At 45.2% G+C, this 27921-nt stretch overlaps 1 protein-coding gene and 1 long non-coding RNA gene across 3 annotated transcripts in view; both read left to right on the top strand.

Annotated features, from left to right (window-relative positions):
- Positions 1-17841, top strand: part of PMAIP1 (phorbol-12-myristate-13-acetate-induced protein 1) — a 35448-nt gene extending 17607 nt beyond the window's left edge. The window contains exons 1-2 of one of the 2 annotated variants that reach the window (XM_083703001.1): positions 12883-13138; positions 15535-17841. In XM_083703001.1, coding sequence (XP_083559127.1) covers positions 13084-13138; positions 15535-15647 — 168 coding nt within the window. In that variant the 5' untranslated portion in view covers positions 12883-13083 and the 3' untranslated portion in view covers positions 15648-17841. Of the gene's footprint in view, positions 1-12882; positions 13139-15534 lie in introns of those variants that run through there. The other variant, XM_083703002.1, reaches the window with a different exon arrangement.
- LOC310827222 overlaps positions 1-27921 on the top strand; it is a 324002-nt gene that overhangs the window by 139293 nt on the left and 156788 nt on the right. The window lies entirely within an intron of this gene.

Here is a 27921-nt window from a genome sequence, read left to right as displayed (position 1 = left end):
AACAAACTTTTACGGCATTCCAAACATTGCTGCTCTTTACTTTCTTAGTCTTACTTTCCTCTCTCTATCTCTTCTACCTCCCCTCACTCAAGAGCCCACTGCCCTGTCTCTCTATTACCAACTGCCTACCAATTGCTTCTCCAACTGCCTTTCCCAACCAGCCAACCCACTAAAACCAACCAACTACCCACCAACAGCTCCTAACAACAACTCAAACCTCTGGCTAAGCCCTTTTATACACAGGTAGGCTCCGCCTCCAGCTTTCCTATTGGTCTATATTTTTAACCCTATCTCTCCCCCCTGTTCAAACATTTTCTAAACGTACGGCAAATGCCACACCAACCTACCAGGCTGGGGAATGGCACCCTAGACAGAAATAGGTCAATGAATTACGCTTGTACTCTGCTCTCCAACTTCAGATCTCAGGGCCAAACTATATGCTGCATTAATCACATTCTTAGTTCTTGAGTGCCAGATTTTTCTTTCCTAAATTGCCATCATGGGGGGCAGAGGGAAGTAATCTGGATTGGGAGCCGGGTCTGGTGGGGTAAGGGGAATTTAACCTTTCGACCCCTGCAGTAGTTCCAACCCAGATTAGCCTCTCCCCCCATGCCTGCTATTTATTTATTTTATATATTTATTGAACAATTTAAAGACTGCACCATCATAAGGCAGTGTCCCTCAGTTGCAGGGTTACCATATTTCAAGAGGTAAAAATCCAGACAAAAATAGGACATTTTCCGGGATTTCCAAGATGTATGGCAACCCTACTCAGTTGGGACTGAGAGCAGCAGTCCAGAAGGCTATCATAACCATCAATTTGAAAAGGTCAGAAAAACCAGGAATTGCACTCCCTTTGTGCAGTTCCTGGTGTAGGCAGGGCTGTATTTAGGTTTGATGAGGCCCTAAGCTACTGAAGGTAATGGGGCCCTTTATATGTCCAACTGTCCTTTGTCAACAACAAATTGTCGCTGTTTTTTGTGTTGAATATATGCTACATGGTAATTTATGGACCTAATACATATCTAAAGCCATTTGCACATAAGAAATAGGAGCCTACACAACACGAAACACTGTTGCTGTATGTAGGTTTATTTTATTTGTTTTTTATCTTATATTTTGGAAATGTACATCCAGTTGTTTTTTCTTTAATTTTTTTGGGGGGCCCCCAAGAGAGTGGGGCCCTAAGCTATAGCTTGTTTAGCTTATACATAAATCCGGCACTGGGTGTAGGTCACCCACAAATGCAACCAAGGCTGTCTCAGGGCTGATCCAAACTTTTCTTTTGTCCCGCTCTTTCCGGACACAAGTGCGCACCATGTCCTAGTGCGTTTCGTTTTGCCCTGGAGCACATGTCAGCTTGGGTTTTCTGCAGAATGCCATTGGCTCCGATTGAACTTTAAAGAGTGGGTTTTCATGAGCAAACCTCAAGAGCAAAATAATAATAATAATAATAATAATAATAATAATAATAATAATAATAGTTGGGGGACTTGAAAACTGAGCTTTAAAGCATGGACTGTGCCTGGAAAGAGCAAGTGCGGATAAACCCTCAGTTCCAAAACTGGCTCAGAAGGTAAGGTAAAGGTAAAGGGACCCCTGACCATTAGGTCCAGTTGTGACCGACTCTGGGGTTGCGGCGCTCATCTCGCTTTATTGGCCGAGGGAGCCGGCGTACAGCTTCCGGGTCATTCTGGCGAACCAGGGCAGTGCACAGAAACGCCGCTTACCTTCCCGCCAGAGTGGTACCTATTTATCTACTTGTACCTTGATATGCTTTCGAACTGCTAGGTTGGCAGGAGCAGGGACCAAGCAACAGGAGCTCACCCCATCGCTGAGATTCGAACCACTGACCTTCTGATCGGCAAGTCCTAGGCTCTGTGGTTTAACCCACAGCGCCACCCATGTCCCTGGGGTCAGAAGGTAGACTTAGGTAAATCCAGATATGAATCAGCCAGAAGAATCTGCTAACTGAGTCACCAGCACACAATCACCTTGTTCAAAAATTGTGTCCAACAGATCCATAGATAGCTGGATAGTGGTTGTTTTTAGTTCTGCTTATTTCAAGTCTCTCTGAACCAATAACAGTATGTGTGTTCACTGCGATGTATAAATAGGGCTCTGTGCATATTTATGCAATAGCAGGAATATTGTTATTTTTGTGAAAGTAATTAAAACACCAAGTGTCGGCAATTAAGGGAAACATTGTTGAATTAACACACAAACAAAAGACGGACAAGCTGGAGCAGTAATAGAAATAGCTGTTTTTGACAGCTGTTTAAAATGAGACAAAAGAGTTTTTCCACAGTGCCCCGTTCTAAATAGAGATGCACAAGATTTTGACTCTTTATCCCCTCCTCCCACAATCACAATTATGTTCCTGCAGGAATGCTTTTTGACAAATCACAAATGTTTTCCTAAAGAACGGACCGGTTTATTTTTCGTTAACAGTGTGAGGGCATGTATGCATAAACTGTTATCAGCCTTCCAGTTTTCTGAATTCCTGCTGGAAGACAAAGAGAGCTGAATCCAAGGGATATTGGGTCACTCTGCATGGGGCTGCCCTTGAAATTGACCCAGAAACTCCAGTGGGTGCAGAATGCTGCAGCGAGACTCCTTACGGGGTCCTCAACGCGAGGTCACATTCAGCTGCATTGGCTCCCGGTGGAGTACAGGATCAGGTTTAAGGTGCTGGTTTTAACCTTTAAAGCCCTATACAGCTTAGGACCCTTGTACCTATGGGACTGCCTCTTCCAGTATGCCCCACAGAGGACCTTACGGTCTGCTAACAACATCTTGAAGATCCCGGGCCCCAGGGAAATTAGACTAGCCTCGACTAGAGCCAGGGCCTTTTTGGCCGTGGCCTCAGCCTGGTGGAACGCTCTCCCACAAGAGACCAGGGCCTGCAAGACGGAGCTGTTCCGCCAGGCCTTTGGGCAGGATGCAGTTTGACTTACTGGTACTTTCCTTTGTATAAAACAAGCCCGAAGGAGGCCGCCAATGTGCTCACAGTCCTTGTATGATCAGTGGAAACAGTTGGTCCTGGCAAGTATTAACCACTCTCAATTCCAGCCTGTTAATTGCCACCTGCCTAGATTTTAACTTGTCTGAATCAATTTTAAGATGTATTTTAATTAATTGATGTCTGATTTTATGCATATTGTGTTGTTTTTATGATGTTAGCTGCTCTGAGCCCGGCCTCTGCCGGGGAGGGCGGGATACAAATAAATTATTATTATTATTATTATTATTATTATTATTATTAGGATCCTTAGTTTGTTGTGTCATGCACTGCTGGGGCAGGTCAGGAGTACCATTGACTAGGGACAGAGAAATCTGTCAATTTCTGTCCCACTTTTTCCAGTCTTCACACCAGTTCACCAAATGTCTGATCAGATTACACATTTTTTAAAGTTCTCATGAAGAATTATCAGCATCGTAGTGTACATTTATCCTGATATATTTGTTTTTTTCCTGTAGTTTTCTTGAATATACACATTTTTGCAAGCAGTTTTCCTTGCTATAAAGTGGTTCTGTATGCTTTGTTTGCTAAAAATATACTTTCTTGTACACTTTCATTGTTGTTCAAGAACTGCATTGCAAAATTCAGAGAAGTGCAAATTTCAAAGGGCAGCCGTGTGTCGGTTTGTGTACCGTTTTGGGATGTGGAAATTATGCATTAAAAATGAGGCAAGCTGATTTTCTGTTGCCCTGCCTCTCAGATTCCTTTGAGTACAAAGTCAGCAGCTGGGCCTCCCCTGGCCCAGATCCAGCCCTCTGAAGGAGACTGATCAGACATCAAGAAGCAAAAAGTGTGTGGCAAAATCGACATTTGTGGCAACAGAATTCGTGGAAGGTCACTTCAAGGGATGGGGGAAATAGAGGTTCAACTTCTCAAATAACCAAGAAAACTTTCTGCTGGTTGTGGTTTGCTTTGGTTCGCAATATGACTTGCAAATTTCAGAGGTGTGTGTGTGTCTCTCTCTGTGTGTGTGTCTGTGATGAAAAAAGTTGAACCAGATAAACTAGTTTTCTTGGTTGTGCCTTGGGAGGGGAAAGAATGCATGCACCGTTTTACAAGCAGAACAGTTTTATTACGATCATCTACAGGGATCTTTCTCAATGATTGCTTGCATAGCATTTTACAGTCTTGAAAATGTTCAGACGTCATCCTTTGTCCAGGCATTGGCTGGGTGGGAGATGTGAAATCCCCTGGCACCGAGCCAAAAAGATTATCCTTTTCTCCCCCTTATATGGCTATCCTGCTGCACATAAGCAGAGCGAAGGTTGCCTAATAGGTTTCGCTGGCTCCTAATGGAAAGATGCGCATATAAATGATTTCATTCCAAGTCTGTTATCAGACTTGAGCGGTGCTGGTTATGTGGGGGCGGGAGGGGGGAGCTCTGAATCAAGGCAGCCCCTCCCCCTCCCCTCTCCATATGAAATGGTGGGTGCTGCAGCACAGAGTGGTTTGCTGGTACCCGGTGTGCGTGAGAGTTTGCGCCAGAGGGTGAAGTTCAGAGGGTGAACAGAGCCCGGTGCGCCAGTCCAGGCTCTGCTGTCGACACTGCCAGCCCTGAGCCACTTTGCAAGGCTGGCGGGGCAGCGTTAGAAGGACGTAGCAGCCATGCGCCCTTCGATCCTAGCCAGGGCCGCCTTAAGCATATCCGGCGCTGTGGTGCAAAGATCCTCAGCCCCCCCCCCTTCCCAGAGTTGTCAACCTTTTCCCAAGCCTCTGTGGGGATTGCTGTCCTCCTGCAGAGGCTTGGGGGGCATGCCCACCAGCCATATGGTTGATGGGCACAGCTGGCGGGCATGCAGGGAAAGGGGAGGCCATTGGCATACCTCCTGGGAATAACAGATTTCGATATTCCGCAAAAGAGGAAGGGTATCTTTTTATATGCGACGGCGGCAACAAGAGTTGTGATCGCGGCAAAATGGAAGAGTAATGAAATCCCCTCTGTACAAGATTGGATCCAAAAGCGGACAGAATATGCTGAATTAGACGGTCTATCAGAAAAAAATAAAGAATAAATCAAAACAGGAATTTGTTTCAAAATGGGAGGTTTTCAAAGAATATTTGAAAAATAAATATAGTAGTTTAAACTCTGTTGTGGCATTCAAGGAACTTCAGTAATAGTTGCAAGGTAGATATAAGAAATTAGATATATTAAGAAAAAGATTAATTACAATAAAATTGTATATTGGCAATACGTAATATGAAATCGAAATATGGAATAGATGGGAGGTTGGGTCTTTAGTGTTAAGACCAATATATGTTTTATTGTTTGTTAAGAAAATTATGTCTCTATGGTTATTCCTGTGTGTAATTTGGTATTTGTGTTTTTTTTTTCTTTTTTCTTGCTGTATCAATAAAAATTTAAGAAGAAAGGAAAAAAGAAAAGAAAGGGGAGGCCGCCGGCAAAGCCGCACAGCTCCCCCACTCGCTGTGGCGCCCCTGAGAGGCCAGCGCCCTGGCGCAATGCGCCAGTAAGCCCAATAGGAAGGACAGTTCTGATCCCAGCCTTGGCTAATGGCTGTCGTATCCTTCTCACACCATCCTGCCAGCCCGCAGCCACTTGCAGTGCTGGGATCTGATCTCTACGATTTGCCCAGTGAATCATTCAGATCAGCTCTCAGCCTCACAAAGCAGTGCAGGGCTGGCATGGCAGCACGAGCAGTGGCCCCCCCCCCCAGCAAAATGTGCCAGGGGTCATTTCCCCAGCAGGCCCCCTCCATGCTATGCCCCTGCTTCAGGGTGCAGTTGGGGGCGGGAGAGGGGGGGTCATGGAAACAAACACTTGTAAGCATCTTCAGAAGACAGGCTATGGGGAGTGTTCTACTTATGCCACAATTTTGAGAGAGCAGAAGAAATGCGTGGGATGCGTGACACTGGATGCCGGTTTAACGTATTCAAGCCTATGTACGTCTACTCAAAAGTAGGGCCCACTGTCAGGGGCATTCCTTGAAGTCTCAGATTTCAGTGGCACCCTGTGCGACATCAAAATCTGGTGCCCCTGCACCTTTTGCCTTCTGTTTGACTTCATAGTGGCAGTGCCTATCGCGGTGTCCCAGAAGCTAGGCATTAGGTGCGACCAAACTGGTTGTACTCCCCTAAATTCACATTTGTCACTGGCTTCATGAGACCTACTGCTAGATAACTGTGTCTATGCAGTCTCAGGATTTCAGCAATCCACCACCTCCTTTTAAAACAAGCTAAGTTTCTAGCTCTTATGGGTATGACGTCTAAAAGTGCACATGCCTTGTGAAATCATAGAAGCCAGAGGAGGAGGAGGTGAGCAGGATTTCTAGTGCCCAGGCAGGTCTTCTATACTCTACATGGACACCTGTTTTCTTGAATAGCAAAACCGGCATGCATTATGTAAAATGCATTGTAAATTATTTGGAAATTTTAAAAACCCTTATGCAATAACCATCATTTATACAGATCAAGGGGTTTTGATTTTTCTTGCCATGTAATTCATATTCCCTTTACACAATTTCTGCAGAAATTTCAATTAATTCAGCATAGTATTTATCTATTTATTTACCGGCACCATGCCTGCCTTCCCACACAAATAGATAAATAAAGACCAGCTCACAAACAGGTGAGCAGCCATTGACAAGAATAATATAGCAAAAAGAGGAGGAGGAAGAAGAGAAGAAGCCATTAAATATTTTTAAAAAGAATATTCAATGTTTATTGAACATGCAAAACAACATCGCTCCTGACTTGACATGTCAGTGAGACATATCCTTAGAGCCTGGGAGAAAAACGAATGCCTCTCCTAGTAACTTGGATTGGATGATGAAGAGAAGTGGATAGAAGACCCGCCCCCTCTCTTTGATTGCTCAGCCGTTGTTCCCTAATTGCCTTCAGGTGTTGAATCAAAACAATCAGTACTTATGACGCAAGCCTCTAAGATAAAGACACAGATTAAGATATTTGACAACCTCGCCACGCTCCGTTACTTAACTATATAACGAGATAAAACCTTTCTACTCTTACTTTTTAGCTTTGTACTTATTCAGGTTTTTTGGAAACAAGTAAAAGTGGGGGGAAGCAGTGGTAGTGACCAAATCCTCAAGAAAATCAGTATTTCAGAAAAGCCTGAGGAGCTACATTTACTTCACAGCAGTGATGGTAGGGTTGCTCATATTTCAAACAGTGAAAAACCAAACTGTTGCTGAGCTTTTTTTGGCAAGTTTGCAAAGAAAAATGGAAGTTTTTGAGCTATTTTTAAGGGAAATCACCTAAAACAACACTGTTGTTGTTTACTCGTTTAGTCGTGTCCGACTCTTCGTGACCCCATGGACCAGAGCATGCCAGGCACTCCTGTCTTCCACTGCCTCCCGCAGTTTGGTCCAACTCATGTTGGTAGCTTCAAGAGCACTATCCAACCATCTCGTCCTGTCGTCCCCTTCTCCTTGTGCCCTCAGTATTTCCCAACATCAGGGTCTTTTCCAGGGAGTCTTCTCTTCTCATGTATTGGAGCCTCAGATTCAGGGTCTGTCCTTCCAGTAAGCACTCAGGGCTGATTTCCTTCAGAATGGAGAGTTTTGATCTTCTTGCAGTCCATGGGACTCTCAAGAGTCTCCTCCAGCACCATAATTCAAAAGCATCAATTCTTCGGCGATCAGCCTTCTTTATGGTCCCGCTCTCACTTCCATACATCACTACTAGGGAAACCATAGCTTTAATTATACGGACCTTTGTTGGCAAAGTGATGTCTCTGCTTTTTAGGATGCTTTCTAGGTTTGTCCATGGACAAAGACAACAGGCAAAACAACACTGCCGACATGCAATACTGCATGGTTGCCATGCAGTATTCCAGATATGTCCGGGAAATTCTGGACGTAGAGCAACAGCTTTAATAGGAAGCAGTGGATTTTCATGTGCAGGAAATTATAGTATTTGAGAAGGCCACTTCTGCCTTAAGGAGGAGGTGGGGTTGTGGGCTTCACGGCCCCTCCACATGTACAGGGGGTGGGAGGCCAGCCCTGCATGACTGGGAGATTCCCAGCTGCATCAGCCCTTGGCCAGCCAATCGGGTTGGTCCAGGATGTGTGGCCTGTCCCATAAAGGCAGGACGCAGCTGGGGATCTCCCTCTTTTACCGCCTTCCAGCTGCTCCGGCTTTATACACTTTTAGAACCACTGAAATGAACATAGGAACCTAAATAGAACCCAGCTGGATTAGGCTAATGTCTAGGTCAGGATCCTGTTCTCACAGTGGCCAACCAGATATCTGTGGGAAGCCCCTGAGCAGGACCTCTGTGCAACAAGCCTCTCTCTGCTTGTGATTCCCACCAACTGATATGCTGAGGCATACCAAGGCATTTGATAGCGGAGGTATAATATAGCCATCATTGCTAGTAACCAATGATAACCTTATCATATCTAGAATGGCCTGAATTTCTTTTAAAGCCATTACAAAAGTGGAGGCAGGCAGTGGCTCTGCATGGACCACCTGAAAATTGCTGAGGTATTGGCAGACCACTTAATTATGTCTATACAGTGGTACCTCGGGTTAAGTACTTAATTCATTCCGGAGGTCCGTACTTAACCTGAAACTGTTCTTAACCTGAAGCACCACTTTAGCTAATGGGGCCTCCTGCTGCTGCTGTGCTGCCGTAGCACGATTTCTGTTCTTATCCTGAAGCAAAGTTCTTAACCTGAAGCACTATTTCTGGGTTAGCGGAGTCTGTAACCTGAAGCGTATGTAACCAGAGGTACCACTGTATTTAACAAAGCTGTATTTTACCCTAGCTTTCCTGGAACATTTGTTAAGCTAACTGGGTCATAATTTCTTGACACCCTCGTTTTTAAAAATGCTGCTCCACTGGCCACTTTTCAGTCATAAGAACGTAAGAAGAATCTGCTGAATCATGTGGTCCAACATCCAGTTCTCACAGTGATCAACCAGATGGCTCTTGGAAATGCATTGGTCCTCCAGTATGGAACAAGTTACATATCTTTGCTAGCAAATCAGCAATATCACATTTGAGTTCTTTAATGGGTGGATCCCATCAGGACAGTCATTTGTTTGTGTTCATTTTGTCAATAATAATAATAATAATAATAATAATAATAATAATAATAATAATAATTTATTTATACCCCGCCCATCTGGCTGGGTTTCCAACAGAATATTAATTATTCCAACAGAATATTAAAATACAATAACCTATTAAACATTAAAAGCTTCCCTAAACAAGGCTGCCTTCAGATGTCTTCTAAAAGTCTGATAGTTGTTTTTCTCTTTGACATCTGGTGGGAGGGCGTTCCACAGGGCGGGCGTCACTACCGAGAAGGTCCTCTGTCTGGTTCCCTGTAGCTTTGCTTCTCGCAGGGAGGGAACCGCCAGAAGGCCCTCGGTGCTGGACCTCAGTGTCCGGGGAGAACGATGGGGATGGAGACGCTCCTTCAGGTATACTGGACCGAGGCCGTTTAGGGCTTTAAAGGACAGCACCAACACTTTGAATTGTGCTTATTAAAAATAAGGTTTAGAATGGCTCTTGTAATCACTATTCACCTCTCTTCCTCAGATTCCCTTCTGGAGAAAGTCAGCTCAGGCACAGGAACCCGCACTACATCTTCTGCAATGAAGACAGAAGCAGAGAGTTAATTCAGCTTCTTTACCATCACACAAGCCCAAGAAAAGAGCCAAACAACAGGTTCAAAATGACCCTGAAAGTCCCTTCTCCAGGCAATGGAGAAGGGACTTTCCAGTTCATTTTGAAGCTTTTCTCTCTTTTTTTTGTCTTCCTTCGTACATGTCTCACTCTTTGGTTTCTCTAGCAATGAGCTTTCCAGTTCATTTAAAAGGACCCCCACCCCCTCTTGTAGAGAAGTGTTTCTAGCAGAAACAATTGAGAAATAGTGTAGAAATAGCATTCAACATATGTTGAAAAGTATTTTTATTGTTTTTACATGTTCCTGGCTGAGCCCGGGTGATAACTCCTCCCTCCTCCATCTCTGTATCTGAAATGTACCTTTGAGCGGAGTCAGTTAGGATGCTCATATACACAGACCTGCATTCGTATACACATCACTATATATTCATATATAGAGTGAGGAATTATGCACATTGCTAAGAACATGTGGGAGAGCCAGTATGGTGTAGTGGTTAGGAGCAATGGACTTGTAATCTGGTGAACCAGGTTCGCGTCTCCGCTCCTCCACATGCAGCTGCTGGGTGACCTTGGGCTAGTCACAGTTCTCTGAAGTCTCTCAGCCCCACTCACCTCACAGAGTGTTTGTTGTGGGGGAGGAAGGGAAAAGGAGATTGTTAGCCGCTTTGAGACTCCTTAGGGTAGTGATAAAATGGGATATCAAATCCAAACTCATCTTCTTCTTCTTCTTTGGAACTTTGGGTGCCAAGGGAGTTAAAGGCGTGCTAAAGGAGGAGAATGAGATTGCAGAGCAGTTGAATGAATTATTGGCCTCTGACTTCACAACAGAAGATATAGGGCAGAACCCACAGCAACGTTTACAGGAAGAGAGTCTGAGGGACTTAGTGGTGATGAGAGATGAAGTTCTAGGCCTAATCACCTCGTCTGGAGGGCACTTGGGTTCTCAAAGAACTCAACTGTGAAGCTGATGATCTGCTATTAAAAATACAGAACTTGTCCTCAGATCAGTCTCCATACCTGAGGACTGGGAAGCAGCTCATGTGACACCATATTTTTAAAAAGGATCCTGGAAATTACAGGCTAGTTAGATTAAGGTCTGTCTTGAGGAAACTGGTGGAACGTATTGTTAAAGGTAATATTTTATTTCTATCTATCTATCTATCTATCTATCTATCTACCACATTTATATACTACCGTGTCATTTTTAAAAAATCAAAGTGGCTTACAGAATGAAACCATACAATAAAAACTATATTTAAAAGAAAAGTGCAGAAAATGGCTAGAGAAAAGCTTTTCTCCCTCTCATAACACTAAAACTCATGGGCATCTGATGAAGCTAAATGCTGGATGAGTCAAGACAGATAAAAGAAAGTACTTATCCACTTATGGAACACTCTCCCACAAGACGGTGATGGTCCCCAACTCAGATGGCTTTAAAAGATTAGAGAAATTCATAGAGGGCATGACTGTCTCTGCCTTTGCAGCTGGAGACAGTAATACAGTAGTACCTTGGTCTAAGAACAGTTTAGTTCATGAACAACTTGGATTAAGAGCAATGCAAACCAGGGAGTAGATGTTTTGGTTTCTGAACTTTGCCTTGGAATAAGAACATGTTTCACTTCCTGTTGAGTGTGTTCCATTTGTAAATTGAGTCCCCCGCTGCTATGGGAAAGTACGCCTTGGTTTAAGAACGCTTTGGTTTAAGAACGGAATTCCGGAACAGATTAAGTTCGTAAACCAAGGTATCACTATACAGTCATACCTCGGGTTAAAGTAGCTTCGGGTTGAGCGTTTTCGGGTTGTGCTCTGTGGTGACCTGGAAGTAACAGAATGCATTACTTCCAGGTTTCGCCGCTCGCATATGCACAGACGCTCAAAATGATATCACGCGCAGACGTGGGTTGCATTTGCTTCAGGATGCGAACGGGGCTCTGGAACGGATCCTGTTCACATCCAGAGGTACCACTGTATACCAGTTTCTGGAACCACAGGAGGGGAGAGTATGATTGAGCTTGAGCCATGCTTGAGGGTTTCCCATAGGCAGCAAGTTGGATGCCAAACTGGGTGAGCTACTGGCCTGATCCAGCAGTCTCTGCTTACAGGATGCTGCCTGTTCATAGCACTGCTCCAAAAGTGCGAGAAAGGGCCAGTCTCTTAGGTGATGGGTAAGAAAAAGCAAAGAGGCTGGATTCACTTCCCACAACACGCAAACATGCCCTTTCACCCAGATTTTGCTGCTGTGCGATTGTCTGCATTCCTCTTCTTCTTTTAAAATGTATTTTTATTAAAGATTTTCTAACCACTTGCATCATAACTATGAGACCAGACCCTTCGCAAGAAGATCAGTTTGCTTGAGATGGGTCTCTTCTATTTTCTGCGTGGCTGTTGTCTTTGAACACTACATGCACATGAAGAGCAGAAGAGATGGGTCTTTGGAAGGGAACATGGTGGATTTAAAGATAAGGGAGCACATGGAAACTGCCACACACCCCTCAAAAAGAAAAGTAAAAGAGCAGTGGATTTCCTTTTGCCAAATATTTGCAGACACGATAATCAAGGAGGAGAAAGGAATGGAATTTAAGCTTCGATTACATCCGCCCTAGTACCAGAGATAGGCTGTCTCAAGCCGTGTGCGCGAGTTACTCCCTACATAAATGTTTTAAGTTTTTTGTATCAATCCAGTATATTTTCTTTTAATTGTTGAATGATTCTGTGTACATTGCGGCAGCCTTTGGCTATGTGCAATAGAACTGACTGACTACTCCCTACTGAATGCGCAGATTCAGCCATTCGGAGTTCCTTCTATAAAGGAAAAAAAAATGTGTGTGTTTAAAAGTTGTCAACATTAAATGGTCAGAATTAAACATTTGCGCAAAAATGCGTGAGAAAATGGGGAGAGCAGCATCGTTCATAATTACCAGCGTGTAGTTTCCTTTCCCTAGTGATGAAACGAAACCGACCTCGTTTATTTTACTAAAATAAACCGCACATTTACACTTCCGCACCCGAGTAAAAAACAACAACACAGCTTTTTGCAGCCGGCAGGAGGAATTCCGTTGGCCGCCGACTGCCCGCCCCGATCACCCCACCCCGATCTGCCAGCCCTTCGGTGGTGCCGCCCCCTCTGGTCCCCAAGACGGGCTCCAACACGCCCAGCCCCCTCCCGCCTCCGCTGCCCCTCCCCCTCCTCCAACTTGCCCCCGCATGCCCGGGCATCCCGGCCTCTGATTGGCTCCCCGAGGAAAGCCTCGTCGAAGGGGGCGGGGCTTCGCGATCACGTCACCGGGGAAACCCCCGGCACCTTCTCTTTGCCTGGGCGCGCCGGGACCAGAAGCTGGCAGAACGCGGGAGAGAGCGAGCCGAGAGCATCGTCCGCCCCGTCGACTCCCGGCGCTGCTCCGAAGGCCCGTCGAATAAAAGCCTCCCGCTGGATCTCGCTGCGCCGGAGATGATGCCGAGCAAAACGTCGCGCAAAGGCGCGCCGCGCAACCCCGCGCCCCCAGGTAGGTCGCCGGACGGGCCCAAACGACGGCTCGGCGCCTCGTCTGCGCGCGGCCGCCTCGGGCACAGGCTTCCCTCCGGGAGCACGTCGAGGCACCGGATCAGTTTTGCCGTCTTCTTGAGGTGAGCGGCAATCGATGGTCTGGAGGCGCCTCTGTAGTGGATCGCAGAGTCCGAAGGGACCCCCGAGCCCATGTAGTCCACCCCACCCGACGCCACCCACCCTTGATTTCGGAGCCCGGGCGTGCCCACTGCACAATCTTTTTGGGCAGTGGTCTTTTCAGTCCTGGGTCTCAACTCAAAGACGCACCCTAAATGCACCTCTTCTCTCCCATCTCTCCCATTTTCCATGGCCCTGAGGGCATAGCTGCAACCCCACTTAGGTCAAGGTCGTGCCCCCCTTTGTGTTTATGGTTCATGACCTGCCATGAAAATCAACGCTTAAGTTGTCAAGTTGCTCGTTTAGTCGTTTAGTCATGTCCGACTCTTCGTGACCCCATGGACCAGAGCACGCCAGGCACTCCTGTCTTCCACTGCCTCCCGCAGTTTGGTCAAACTCATGCTGGCAGCTTCGAGAACACTATCCAACCATCCCGTCCTCTGTCGTCCCCTTCTCCTTCTGCCCTCCATCTTTCCCAACATCAGGGTCTTTTCCAGGGAGTCTTCTCTTCTCATGAGGTGGCCAAAGTATTGGAGCTTCACGGTCTGTCCTTCCAGTGATTTCCTCCTCAGGGCTCCTCCTCAGGGCTGATTTCCTTCAGAATGGATAGGCTTGATCTTCTTGCAGTCCATGGGACTCTCAAGAGTCTCCTCCAGCACCAAAAAAGTTGCCTGGTACGAATGTCAAAAACAGTCAGAATTCCTTAGGCAGGTCAGTGATAGAAGTCCATGTTCAGGGTGGCTCCCCTCCCCCTCCCACTTGTATTTGCAACAATCACTTGCCCAGATCCAACAGTCCCCTGAAGGACTGCCTTGACTCTGCCTGTCCAGGCATTGCCATTCACTTCCACGACCACAAAGCAGCCTTCTGATGCCCGCCCAGCGCCTTGAACTACAACTCCCACCAGCCCCAGCATCCACGACCAACGGTCAGAGCTTATGAAAGCAGTTGGGGAAGGGCTGCAAAGGGAAGCTGATCCCACCAGAAGCTTTGCATGACCGTAGGGATCTGCCCTATAGCTGGGGGTTTGCCCATTTGATCCACTATCTACTGTCAAGGATCTCAGGCAGAGATAGGTCTTCCTCATCACCCGAAATCCTTTTAACTGGAGAGGCCAGAGATTAAACAGGAAGCGTCTGCTTACAATGTAGATGCACTTCCATAGCTCTGATGTTTACAGGTGCTCTGATTCCCTGAATAATTTGAATATCCACGAAGTCAAAAGGTGATGGCGCTCTGCCCTGCCTCCAACTTCTATCCCACTGTGTTGTTTAAGAAAGTGGGGGGGGGGGGCTCTGTTAAAAAATAGGGGAAGGGACTGGGCTGTCGTTTTGATATTCAGATTTGCAATTCTCTGTAGCCAGCACTGCAAAAATGCCTGAAGGACGCTCCTTTTTACCAGCTCTGCATTCTTAAGCACACCATGGCCAAACAAACTCTTGTCAGTATTCTGAGTCTTTCCCGCTACTTTCATTGATGGGAGCAACTGAATGTTCACCTTCCATTACCTTGCATTGAAGTGAATGGGGAACCCAGCATGTTCAGGAGTATACAAACTGCAGAGGCATCCCTGGTTTGGGTCAATATCTCTTGTTTTATGGGTTATGACATATAATTTAAAACGGCATCAGGCTTATAATGCTAGAAGACTTCGATGAACAGTTTGAAGTTGTTGTTTCCTTACAGTCGAGCTCTAGATGTTGTTGTTGTTGTTTAGTCGTTTAGTCGTGTCCGACTCTTCGTGACCCCATGGACCAGAGCACGCCAGGCACTCCTGTCTTCCACTGCCTCCTGCAGTTTGGTCAAACTCGTGTTAGTAGCTTTGAGAACACTGTCCAACCATCTCATCCTCTGTCATCCCCTTCTCCTTGTGCCCTCCATCTTTCCCAACATGAGGGTCTTTTCCATGGAGTCTTCTCTTCTCATGAGGTGGCCAAAGTATTGGAGCCTCAGCTTCAGGATCTGTCCTTCCAGTGAGCACTCAGGGCTGATTTTCTTAAGAATGGATAGGTTTGATCTTCTTGCAGTCCATGGGACTCTCAAGAGTCTCCTCCAGCACCATAATTCAAAAGCATCACTTCTTCGGCGATCAGCCTTCTTTTATGGTCCAGCTCTCACTTCCATACATCACTACTGGGAAAACCATAGCTTTAACTATACGGACCTTTGTTGTTAAATGAGTACATGATTAGCCGAAGTCAGCACCGAAGACTAACAACGTGCTTGTACTTTTTACAGACTCGGAGGCAGTACGGGAATGTGCCTTGCAGCTACGCAGGATGGGGGACAAATGGAACCTCCGCCAGAAGATCCTCAACCTGATTTCAAAGCTTTTCTGCCCCGAAACGTGAGAGCGCTTTGAGGGAAAGGAAAGGAAATGGAGAAAGAGAAATCAAAGAAAATTTCAGAAGACCCGACCTTTACGTGTGTGGAGTCGTGAAATGAGACTTCCGTAAGACAGAGGAGATGAAACGTTTCCTGTGCATTTCTGCATCCAGTTTCCTGTGGAGAAAAAAGGCTCCTGTGATACGATTTCTTCAGAAAACATTTGTGAAAGTTTGCTTGTAAATGGAAGGAACTGGAGAAGAGAGAACTGGAATTTACTGTTTACCGGAGATGTTGAACTGTGAAGGGCACTGGAAAAAGAAGGAATCTGGGAGGGGTGCCCCAACCCAGAGTTCAACGTTCTGATTTCCATAGGTCTCGAATTCATTCACTCAGCTGTTATACTGTATTGAAAATTTATGGGATTTCATGCATACCAACAGGCAACATTCCACCACCGCTCCGCTCTAAACTCTGGACAGTGCAAATCAGTTTATCAGCTCTTTGCAATTCCCATTCCCTAGGAATTAGAATCCCAGCCTAAACTAAACTAGGGAAAGGAGTATTTTGCTTGTGTGTTTGTTACAGCGAAATGAATGTAAGCTGTTACATAGAACCATAGAAACGTATAGTTCTATAATCAGCTATGTAATACATTATGTTCATTTTAAAAAAATGTATTATACTGCAATGCTATCAATTTACAACTCTAAATCGAGTAGATCCGCAGTGCCAATGTACCAATATTAGTCCTACAGGTAGGACATTGTATGATTACTTATTTTTGTTGCGACTATAATTGGTTACTTTTGGGTTATCAGCTAGAACCAAATGTTTCAGGTGAATGTTTGAAAGCACACCAGGAGGCTGTTAAACAGCATCCTTTCAACAGAAATTACAGTATTCTTAAGATGAGTTGTACAACTTTAGCTAGCAGTTAACAGAATACAATTTCCCATTTATAACAAATGTGACAAATTCCCTTACAGTGTTAGGCTTAAACGGAGGAAGCTGTAGAAAGAAAGGAGCAAATGCAGAGTTACATTTCAGAGGGAAAATATGACTACTTTTTCTTTTACGCTAAGAAAACCAACCATATTATTCAAAATGTGTCAGGAAGATGAAATGTTACAGCTGCTTTTCAAATGGGGGAGAGCTAGCAAAGAGAGCTTTAACCCAATATAGAGATGGAGGCGATATTAGGCCTGCCAGCAGGGATTCCCTTCATACTTTACCATTCATTACAGTGGGAGAATTTGATTTGTGCCTTCAGAAAAAATCCTAGCTACCAGCATGAAAATGAACCCAAAAGGTTTTTAAGTCTGAATGTGCTGCAGATCTTCAGTTTCCCAGTCTGGAGATCTGACATTAAACAAACCGCAGGATTAAGTCACCAACTTTTTTATTTCACGTTCCACCTGGCAGGTTAATGAAATGCACTTGAGCCCTGGTTAAAAGGCACATTACAACTATGGCTCAGATACATTTCTAGCACCCTCCTGCCATAACAAGTGCACATTCTTCCGTAATTTCATTAAGACATTATATTTCAAAGCCAGGATCCCCTCACCCCCATCAGACTGCCTTCCATAAAAGTGTAAACAGCTAAAATAGTTCACCTCAGTGAAAAGCTGCCAAATCTTTCTCTATGAGTGAAGTATCATTTCAACAAATTTTGATTTTCTAAGATTGCTTTCATCTAGTACATGTTGCCAGATTCTGGCCTGAGTTAAGTGTTCAGGAAAACAAATAACTGTGGAAGTATGAAGTGTCATTTCAAACATATGGTAGAAGACCTTATTTATAATGTGTGTTGTTGTTTTTTGCAATGGTGAATCCCTCTTCCCTTCGTATAATGTTTTGATGCTGGCGTATTTGCGAGCTATATGTGTTTATGTCAGAAAGATTGTTTACAGCAAAATAGCTTGTTCAAAGTGTTTAAGGGTCGTATTCGCAAACAACCTGGTTCATGCTTCTCGCTTCTTTGCAAACAAGTTTCATCCGTTGCCTTCCACAATGGGCTGCCCAGGCTTCTTGTTTTCATTTCTACAAAAAATTGTGCTGACGTCTTGCTGAGTTAATGAACTTGATGTGTGTGTTGTTGTTTTTTGTAAAAAATAAATAAATAAATGCTTTGGAATATAATTTCTGTGGAATTTTAATGCATATGCATTATGTCTCTTGCAGTTGACAATAAAGCTGTAACAGCTATATTGTTATCATCTCTGTTGTTATTTTTATTTGCCCTCCCACATATATGTCCCAATGTGGTGTACAAAATATAATTAATAACAGCTCTAAAACTCCAGTTAAAAATAGTACAAAAATATCAGGAGATGCATTTAAAACACTGTAAAGTAGACAAGCCGATAGATAATTTTAAGGAGGGTAAAAGCAAATTGCCAATATTCCATCACAATTTCGGGCAGAACGGACTGGAATAGGAGGAGGGAGTTGCAGCTCTGGGTCTTTTTTATTTTTAGAGCTGGAGCAACAGCGCCATCTTCCAGATCCTCCTTGCTCTGGCAAGTGAATGAGGTGATAACAAGGCTTTCAAGTTTTACTATGATAATAATAATAATTTATTTATTACAGTCAAAGACCAGCTCACATAACATAACACAAGAAAAATAGCGTTCATAAAGATAAAATATACAATCGGAGCAGATTGCAGCAATAGCTCATGAGCTAAAATTGAAATATATACATACACCCATACAACTGAGATTTGGGCTGCCATTAAAAAATTGACCCAAAGGGCAACTTCAGCATTTCCCTAGTAAGCAATTTTATACTAGAGGATGATCTGTGCCTACAAATCTGGGCGCAGAATCTCGCTACCAGCCAGGTCTTATGATCTTTGCCTAAGAGGAGAGAATTAAGTTTAGAAGTTTTACTAAGCTTTGTTTCAGAAACAAACCAAATTAAGTACCATCATATTGGTAATTTTAGACTTTGAACTAACTGGTTTTACTTGGGATGGCCTCTTTGGATAGTAATGTGTATTCACCTACTACAAATTGTTTTTCTGGGGTAGGTAAAGGTAAAGGGACCCCTGACCATTAGGTCCAGTCATGACCAACTCTGGGGTTGCGGTGCTCATCTCGCTTTACTGGCCGAGGCAGCCGGCGTACAGCTTCCGGGTCATGTGGCCAGCATGACTAAGCCACTTCTGGTGAACCAGAGCAACGCATGGAAACACCGTTTACCTTCCCGCCGGAGCAGGTTTAACCCACAGCGCCACCCATTTTCTGGGGTAGGAGGCCCCTTTAAATGGCTATGAATATTCCCTTCAAAATGTAGCAAGGCAGCCCTGCTGCCTTGAGGGGAGGAAAAGGTTTCTGCCAAGTGGGGCCCTGGACCTCCACCCTAAAGTCTGGACTCAAATGCACCACTGCCCCCTTCTGTAAAGTACTATGCAGAATGATATGGCCATAATGTCAATCAATCAACTGGATTGGCATGCCATGTTTGTAACTAGGACTAGTAGAGACGGAGGCAAATTCTGACTCTGCCAGAATCTTGGCTTTCCATTGAAACTGACTGGCTTCAGGAACTTATCTGAGATTCCTGGCTGCAGTGTAGAAACAGCATACTAAACAAAATCTTGGAGCATGTGCAAGGAAGCTTTCAGATTTCATTCCCGATTCCATCACCCTCCTTGCCTTTTTGACAATTAGTTGCAATGCAAAGAGGTGGGGGAAGCCGCACAATCCATTGTAGGTTTTATTCCTGGATCTCTCAGCAACCTTAAAGCTTAAGGCGTGACTCATGCCTTCTTCAGTCTTCAAGAAGAAGGTCATTGACCCCGGCAGTGACTATTCAGCAGGCAGTGTAGTCTGGAATTACCAGTTTCCTTGTATAAGGTAATGTTGTGCCTGAGTCGGCTTCACCTATTTCTTTGGCACACTTGCATGTTTGTCATCACCCTGCTGAAGACCTTTCCACTGTGCTTTGGGGCGGATGCAATCGTGTTGTTTATCAGAGACCATTTTATCTATCAAGGCGGGTGAAAATAGGAGGGTAGATGTTGTTAAGGTTGCCTACTGCAAACCACACCCTTTTCCAGGTAATGCAAATATCTCCTATTGCTATAATAAGCCAAGGGACCCAATTCAAGGTGCTCACATTAGGGTTTGAAGCCCTTAATGACTCAGTCCCCAAATATCTGAGAGACTGCTTCCTTAGGTTCTCTTGGGCAGTGGCGTATCATGGGTTGCCAGTGCCCAGGGCAAGGAAAGTATTGCACCCCCTAACTGCTGCCTCCATGCAGCGCTGCTGCCACCGGACAGAGCTATAGAGCAATGTCGGGAGATGCGCACACACTTTCTCAGGCTGGGGCACACCCGCAAGTCCCGCCATTCACCAACCTCCCCCAGTAGTAGGGGATGCTGTGCACCTGTCCATCACCTGACGTCACATAGCATCAAATTCAGAAAAGGTAAAGCCATGGCTGTAAAGGAATGATCAGGAGAGCACATTAAGCCTCAGGAAAAGCTTGAATTCAGTGCCATTTAAGTTCCTATAGCAGGGACTGAATACAATTGGGAGCAATCAGGAGTTCCTGGGTGTAAATTATACAGGGTTGTTTTGTACAAGGGTTGTGAATTTTTTCGCCTAAGTCTAGCAAACTGTACATAGTTGGACCACTGTTTCCCCTCTTGCCAAGCGGGGAATCCTACTGTTTATCAATGTAAATCCAAGTCTCCATCTTCTCAACAGGCTACTGGCTTGCGTGTCAAGCTGGAGAAAAACAGTTAGTCACTCAGCACTTACTTTCAATCTGCGCAGCTCCCTGAAGCAAACACCTGACCAGGAAGCAGGACTCCATTTTCCAGCCAGCTAAAAATATCTGGCTGCTTTAGGAACCTTTGGACTTTATGAGCAAGCTTGTGCCTGGCACAGCTCAGGCTCTAGCACTTAATTTGCCCAGCCCTTACAGGCAGAGAAGTGGCACATTGCTCCTTTCAAGGGAAAACAGCTCTGGGAATTCCCTGGTTCCCCACAAAGGCAGAATGATCAGGATGATCCAGGCAGCACAGATAACTTTTTTGAAACTCCATTCATTTGATGGGGAGAGTTAAGTCATGTTTGCTGATGGTTAAAGTTCTCCCACAGAAATAAACAGGACTTACAGTAGGATCCTATACATGGGATGTAGGTGGCGCTGTGGTCTAAACCACTGAGCCTCTTGAGCTTGCCGATCAGAAGGTCGGAGGTTTGAATCCCCACAACAGAGTGAGTTCCCTTTGCTCTGTCCCAGCTCCTGCCAACCTAGCAGTTCGAAAGCACACCAGTGCAAGTAGATAAATAGGTACTGCTGTGGTGGGAAGGTAAACACCATATCCGTGCGCTCTGGCTTCCGTCACGGTGTTCCTTTGCCCCAGAAGCAGTTTAGTCATGCTGGCCACATGACCCTGAAAGCTGTCTGTGGACAAACACCGGCTTCCTCGGCCTGAAAGCGAGATGAGCACCACAACCCCATAGTCACCTTTGACTGGACTTAACTGTCCAGGGGTCCTTTACCTTTTAAAGAATCCTACGCATGTTTACAGAAAGAAAGATTCCACAGTGGGGGTGTAAGGACACATTGTGCTCCTTCTTGGGTAGTTTGTCCACCTTTGGTCCCCACCCTGAACACAGCTCTCACTCAGCTGTGACTCCTAGAAGCTGTCAGCATGCAATAGCGGCCACATCCCAGGAACGGCTTCCACTGGCCAGCTAAACCAGGTGAGGGTAGCTGGTGGGTGTCAAACTCTCAGTGACTTAGGGAATTCACCTGCTTGTGAAGACAGGCTCCAGGAGATTGAGTGGACAAGACTACTAGTGGATCCAACCATCTAGAAGGCGGTTTCTGCATGTGCTGTACAGGGAAGTGAGGGGCAAATGGGGCTCATCAACCTAGAAAGGGGGCCTATCGTTTTGTGTACATTCAATTGTAAGCTAAAACATATGTGAAGGGACTTGACAGGAAGTCAAAATTGAAGAAAAGATTTTGTAAGATAAAAGGGGGGAAATATTTATTTTCATTATTATCATCATCATCATCATTATTATTTTCTGTGTTTGTGTGGGTGGGTGTTTTGTATAGAATATTTGGGAGGAAATAAGACAGTAAATAACAAATAACAAAATAGAAAGGGGGCCTGTCTAAAAGAAGGAAAACTCTGGTGCTTAACCTCTGCTGTCTTGAGGGAGGGGAAAAGACGATGGAGGGAACCGTACACAAAACCCGAGTGGAGTCCCTAAGACGGTTGGATGGCACATTGAACTCCTCCTTCCGGCAACTCCTGCTGCAAGCTGGTGCCAAACATATTGCTCTGCTTTCCTTTGGACCACATCAGTGAGGCTGAGATGGGGGTCTTGTAATCTGGGCAGCACAGGACCTCCATATACACTGTCCAGGCTTGTGTCCTGAGGAGTGCTGCTAACGCAGCAGTTTAACTTCACCCCTAGAAGCACACTCCAGTGTCTCTCAAGACAGACAGATGCAAACAACAGATCCTATCATGTTCTGTTGAGTTCATTTCCAGTAAATTGTGTACAGACATGCAGCTGTGCTTATATCGTGCGCCTCTGCCCTGCATACCCCCAACCCGTTTTGTCAAGTCAGTGGCAACACAGTTAGAATTGGCCAAATGCTTGAGATCTAGGCAATCTTGCCTAGATTTTTAACTCCTCAATTGTTGAATTTATATCCATATTAGAACACAAAGTGGCATTACTTGGCGGATCCAGCAAGTTCTCCATTTAGGCACTAAGCAGCCTCAGCCTTGTGTAACTTCAGAGGATCCAGACATATAAGTTGGAGATGCAGTTTCATGTTCTTCCACTACAGATTATGCCCTGGGACCCTTTCTATAAAATGTTTCCAAAATACTATTTGGTAAAAGATCAGATCTTAAAACTAAATGTTTTAAGCCAAGCACCTATGTTTAGAAAGACTTTTTTTGGAGAGGACAAGATGATAGGAATCCCACTGACCCTAACATAGATTTTAGCAAACCGTGTTCTTGATGTGATTCATGCTTACAAGAACAAACATTCCTGTTTAGTACCAGCTTGGCCTCATTTCAGATGTTCTCCATATGCTAATCGGCATGATACTTCAACCTGGTTGGTGCTCTCCTGGTCCTTGCAGCCAATAGGACTGGCAGTTCCAAAACACAGGTTGCTTCCTCCTATCTGGTTTCTGTTAGTCCAAGCAGCCAATAGGAACTGACGAGGGACTGTTGTGGTTTTTGCTACACTGGAGTCTTGCAACGCACATGGTAAAGTCTGCCTGTTTCTGTATGGGGAGTGGCTATAATGATTTACATGTGTAGCAGGCAGGGTGCGGCAAAAGGGTAATTGTGTCCAAAGTCAGAATACACTGAAGAGAAATTAAAACTGACAGTTTGAGCTTGTATTGGATTTGTGATAGTGAAAGTTTGTTGCGGGAAAGGGTTGGAAAATTACCAGTGTAACTTCCGTCTAAATAACTGCTTGGGCTAGATGGTAAGACCACATGATTAAACTGCTCCTGGATTGTACCACTTCAAGCATCAGGTGATAACTATATGACAGAATGAGCCTCTGTGTGAAAGGATGGGCTGCAGGAGAAAACACAGGGTGGGGCGCAAGACAAGAAGGTATGTAGATGTTGGATTTTTTGGAGCTGGCCGACCTGACTGGAAGAATCCGCAACCAGAAAGAAGAGGAGATACAAGAGGATTGGAAGAAATTTCAAGAATATTTAGCTAAACATTGTGATATAAGATAAATAGAAAATTGTTGGAAATAATAAATAGGCTTACAGGTAGAATAAGAATATGTTATAGTAAATATTAAGGATTAAAATATTAATAAAGGAGAAGAGGTTAGTAAATGAAAGGAGTCAATATTATCAGAAATATGAATTTGGAGAATGTTATATAGGTGATGGGGACGCGGGTGGCGCTGTGGGTAAAAGCTCAGCGCCTAGGACTTGCCGATCGCATGGTCGGCGGTTCGAATCCCCGCGGCAGGGTGAGCTCCCGTCACTCAGTCCCAGCTCCTGCCCACCTAGCAGTTCGAAAGCACCCTTAAGTGCAAGTAGATAAATAGGTACCGCTTTATAGCGGGAAGGTAAATGGTGTTTCTGTGTGCTGCGCTGGTGCTGGCTCGCCAGAGCAGCTTCATCATGCTGGCCACGTGACCCGGAAGTGTCTCCAGACAGCGCTGGAGCTCTTAAGTGAGATGGGCGCACAACCCTAGAGTCGGACACGACTGGCCCGTACGGGCAGGGGTACCTTTACCTTTTAACTTTATATAGGTGATATAATGAAATTCAGTTAGAGGGGAATTGAGGAAGTCAGTTATCAATGTAATGAGAATTAGGTATTTGAAGAAATAATTTTTCTTTGTGTCTAGTTTATTGTAGTGTAATGTGTTTTTCTTTGTTGTGTGTTTTGTTATGTTATTTCTGTGATAAATGTGGAAAATCAATATTTTTTTGGGGGGGGGAGAAAAGAAGGGGAGGTCTGTAGCACTGCTTGGCATACAGAAGGCCCTGGGTTCAATTCCTAACACCACTTCCAAGTAGGGCTGGGAATGCGACTTGTCCCAAACCCTGCAAATCTGCTGCCAGCCAGTGTAGACTATACTGAATGAGATGGACGAATCATAGCCTCATAGAATTGTAGTGTTGGAAGGGATCTCAAAGATCATCTAGTCCAACCCCCTGCAATGCAGGAATCTGTACGATCTGTGTCATGACAGATGCAACGGCGGAACAAGCCGATTGGGCGGCATATGTGCCCTGTGCCCAGGGGTGGGGCCAGCCGTCCGTCGGGTGGGGCCAGACCAGACAGGACACTCCGTGGGGCCTCCGAGGAGTCTGCCTGCCTTCTCCCACTCAGCTGCCCTACAGCTGGGGGGAAGGTGGCAGGCAGACCGTTTGGGGCAGTGTGCACGAGCCTGTGGGCGCCCAGGCCACCGTGTCACTCCCAGGAGAGACGCGTGGCTCGTGCGTGCTGCAAGCCCCATGGTGATTACTGACTGGCATTTTGTCACGCCCTCAGTGGTGACACCCGGGGAGACCCACCACAACCCCCTTCCTTCGCCCCTGGACAGATGACCAACCAATGGGATAGGTTTTAGGGAATGAGATAGGTTTTAGGTTATGCTATGCTTCTAATAGGTTATGTTATATTCTGGATTATGTTATGTTCTAATAGATTATGTCTGAATAGGATGAGAGTGTTGGAGATACGTGTGAATGTGTATGTGAATCCGGTCTTGGGTGTTTGATTTTCGTTGTTGTGTATACTGTGTATATACGGACAATGACAATAAATTTATCTATCTATCTATCTATCATCTATCTATCTATCATCTATCTATCTATCTATCTATCTATCTATCTATCTATCTATCTATCTATATCATCTATCCAACCTCAAGGAAGGAGTATCCACTCAAGGAAGGAGTATCCTGAGGGAGACTGCTCCACTGCCGAACAGCTGTTCCTGTCAGAAAGTTCTTCTTGATGTTTAGTCAGACAGAATTTCACTTCTTGTAACTTGAAGCTATTGGTTCAAGTCCTACCCTCCGGAGCAGGAGAAAATATGCTTCTTCCCTCTTCCATGTGAGAGCCCTTGAGATATATGAAGATGGCTATCATATCTCCTCTGAGTCTCCTTTTCCCCCAGGCTAAACCTTCAACTTCAACTATTCCTCATAAGGTTTGGTTCCCAGATCCTTGATCATCTTAGTACCCTCCTCTGCACATGGTCCAGCCTGTCAATATCCTCCTTAAATTGTGGCTCTCAGAGCCGGACACAATACCCCTAACCTATGCAGAAGTATAGCATCCTTGATCTGGACACTATACTTCCGTTGATGCAGCCTAGAATAGCATTAGCCGTTTTTGCTGCTACATCACACTGTTCTCTCATGTTAAGCTTATGGTCTATTAAGACCACAAGATCCTTTTCGCAAGTTTTACTAGCAAGCCAGGTGTCCCCCATCTTATATTTGTGCAGTTCGTTCTTCCTCTCCAAATGTAGAACCTGGCATTTGTCCCTATTGAAATTATTTTTTCTTTTCTCTTTTACTTTTGGCCCAGTTCTCCAATCTGTTAAGGTCATCTTGAATCCTGATTCTGTCTTCTATGGCTTTAGCTATAGTTCCTACGTTGTGTGTGCCTAAGGGGAAAAAACCCCAAACAAACCCCTCCATATATAAAAAGTTAAATATCAGACATGGGTTCTAGTTGAGTTTCCTTCTGATATATGTTACCTCTGTGTAAGCAGGATGGCAAAAAAAAGGAAAACAAAGGCTCCTCAAAAGAGGACACATATTTGCATAAAAACTGTTTGTGCTACTTATCTGTTTAGATGCTAGTTTAGGGGGGGAAATTGTAATTTAAATAACAGTAAAGGGGAAAACTGTGACTAGGTGTCAGGCGTGGAATATCCCCTCCTCCCCCGGTAGCCTCAGAGTAAAGATGAACAAACAGTTCATATTTTATGGCTTTTTATTCAGTCACCTGGTTGCAAGACAAAAGATCTAGGTCTCCACGCATAAGGGATGTTGGCTACTCTGAGTCCCTCCTCTTCCGTCTCCCACAGCATCCTGGAAATTTACAGGAAGCGACAGGAGTCACAGCCTCTGCTCTTGAATGCGGAGGGACCTGCAAGCCCTTGGGCCAGGAGGGTCTCCCATATTGTCCAGGGAGGTCTCTGCTGTCTGCTCTCTAACTTCCCCCTCCTCCTCTTCCACTATCACGTAACTAGGCAATTCCTCATTCAGCTGTACGTCATCCCTGTCTCCCTTTCCTCCTGAAACTGCTGGAGACAAGGAGGGAGAAACTTCCCACTCCTCCTCTTCTGAGATTAGCCGATCAGAGTGAGGGCTCTTTTCCCATTCCTCCTGTTCAGTCCAGTCGCTGGCACCAGGTATCCTGTGTGCTTGCCCAGTTTCCTGTCCAAGTTGACATGCAATTCTCCCTATATTGTGACACACACACACACATACAGAGTCATACCTCGGGTTGAATGTGCTTCAGGTTGAGTGCTTTCGGGTTGTGCTCTGTGGCAAACCGGAAGTAACAGAGCGCGTTACTTCCGGGTTTCACCGCTCGCGCATGCGTAGACGCTCAAAATGACGTCAAGTGCATGCGTGGAAGCAGCAAAATGTGACCCACACAGACGCAGACATGCCGTCGCGTCTTACATTCTATTCAGGATGCGAATGGGGCTCCGGAACGGATCCCGTTCGCATTCCGAGGTACCACTGTGTATGTATATATATATATTTGCTTTCGTAGATTTTCACGGGTACAGGAATGCAGGTTTTGGTGTCCTCGGGTGTCTTCCCGTGTAAAAGTTGGGGTGTCTAGGCGACGTTTCGACGAGGTCTCACTCGTCATCTTCAGGCTGGTGCTTTCGGCTTCTTGTTACTGGAACAGAGCGGGATCTCAATGTTTGAGTTCCTATAAATACTGTAGAGGGGGTGTGGTGTCTAGCCTCCAATGTTCTGGGCAGAGAGGAAGTTCCCAGGCTAGTGTGCCTTTTCTTCTTTTGTTCCTTAATTACTTGAGAGATACCTTGAGTGATTTCTTGAGTGATATCCTGAGTACCACTTAGGTGGGTCATTAGGTGTGGATTAGTTGCTAAAGTCTTTGTGTCTTGACCTCTTGAACTTTGTGAAGAGTTTTCCTGAGAAGATGGCTGTATTGCACTTAGTTGTGCTTTGGCTTGGCTTCGTGTATAGGGGCGAGCTGTGGTTTTGTGGCTTGTGTCAGCCAGATCTGTGTAGGGATTGCAGGGGGGTGCAGCATCCGGAGGTGCCACCATGGATTGGCTACTGGATGGTGTCAGTAATTCATCTGTGGAGAGGGTCTGGGTTTGGGTCTGGTGTGGTTGATTGGTGTTGGCGTTCTGTGTGCCTCTGGATCTGGTGTCAGTTTTTGTGGGGAGGGCTAATTTCCAGATGTCTGGCAAGCGGGATGTGTCGTCACGCTTGTTCATGTTGTGAGGGTGTTTCTCTATCTCGATGGCTTCCATGATTATTCTCTTGTGGTGATGTTCCGTGTTAAAGAGCAATTTGGAATCTGCAAAATTAATTTCGTGTCCTGTTTCTTTCATGTGTTGGAAAAGAGAGGAAGTTTTTTCTTCTTTTTTGACGGCATTCTTGTGTTCTGCGATACGTGCATTTATTCGTCTGTTTGTTTGTCCAATGTACGTGGCTGGGCAGACTTTGCAGGGTATTTCATAGATCCCTTGGTTTTCCAACTGGATTTTATCCTTGGGGTTTCTGAGGATATTGGCTATTTTT

This window comes from Podarcis gaigeae (assembly GCF_964106915.1).
Source record: "Podarcis gaigeae genome assembly, chromosome: 11".
In the NCBI taxonomy this organism is placed as follows: Eukaryota; Metazoa; Chordata; class Lepidosauria; order Squamata; family Lacertidae; genus Podarcis; species Podarcis gaigeae.
The sequence above is the reverse complement of the archived record's forward strand: the minus strand, read 5'-3'. Positions and strand labels throughout refer to the sequence as shown.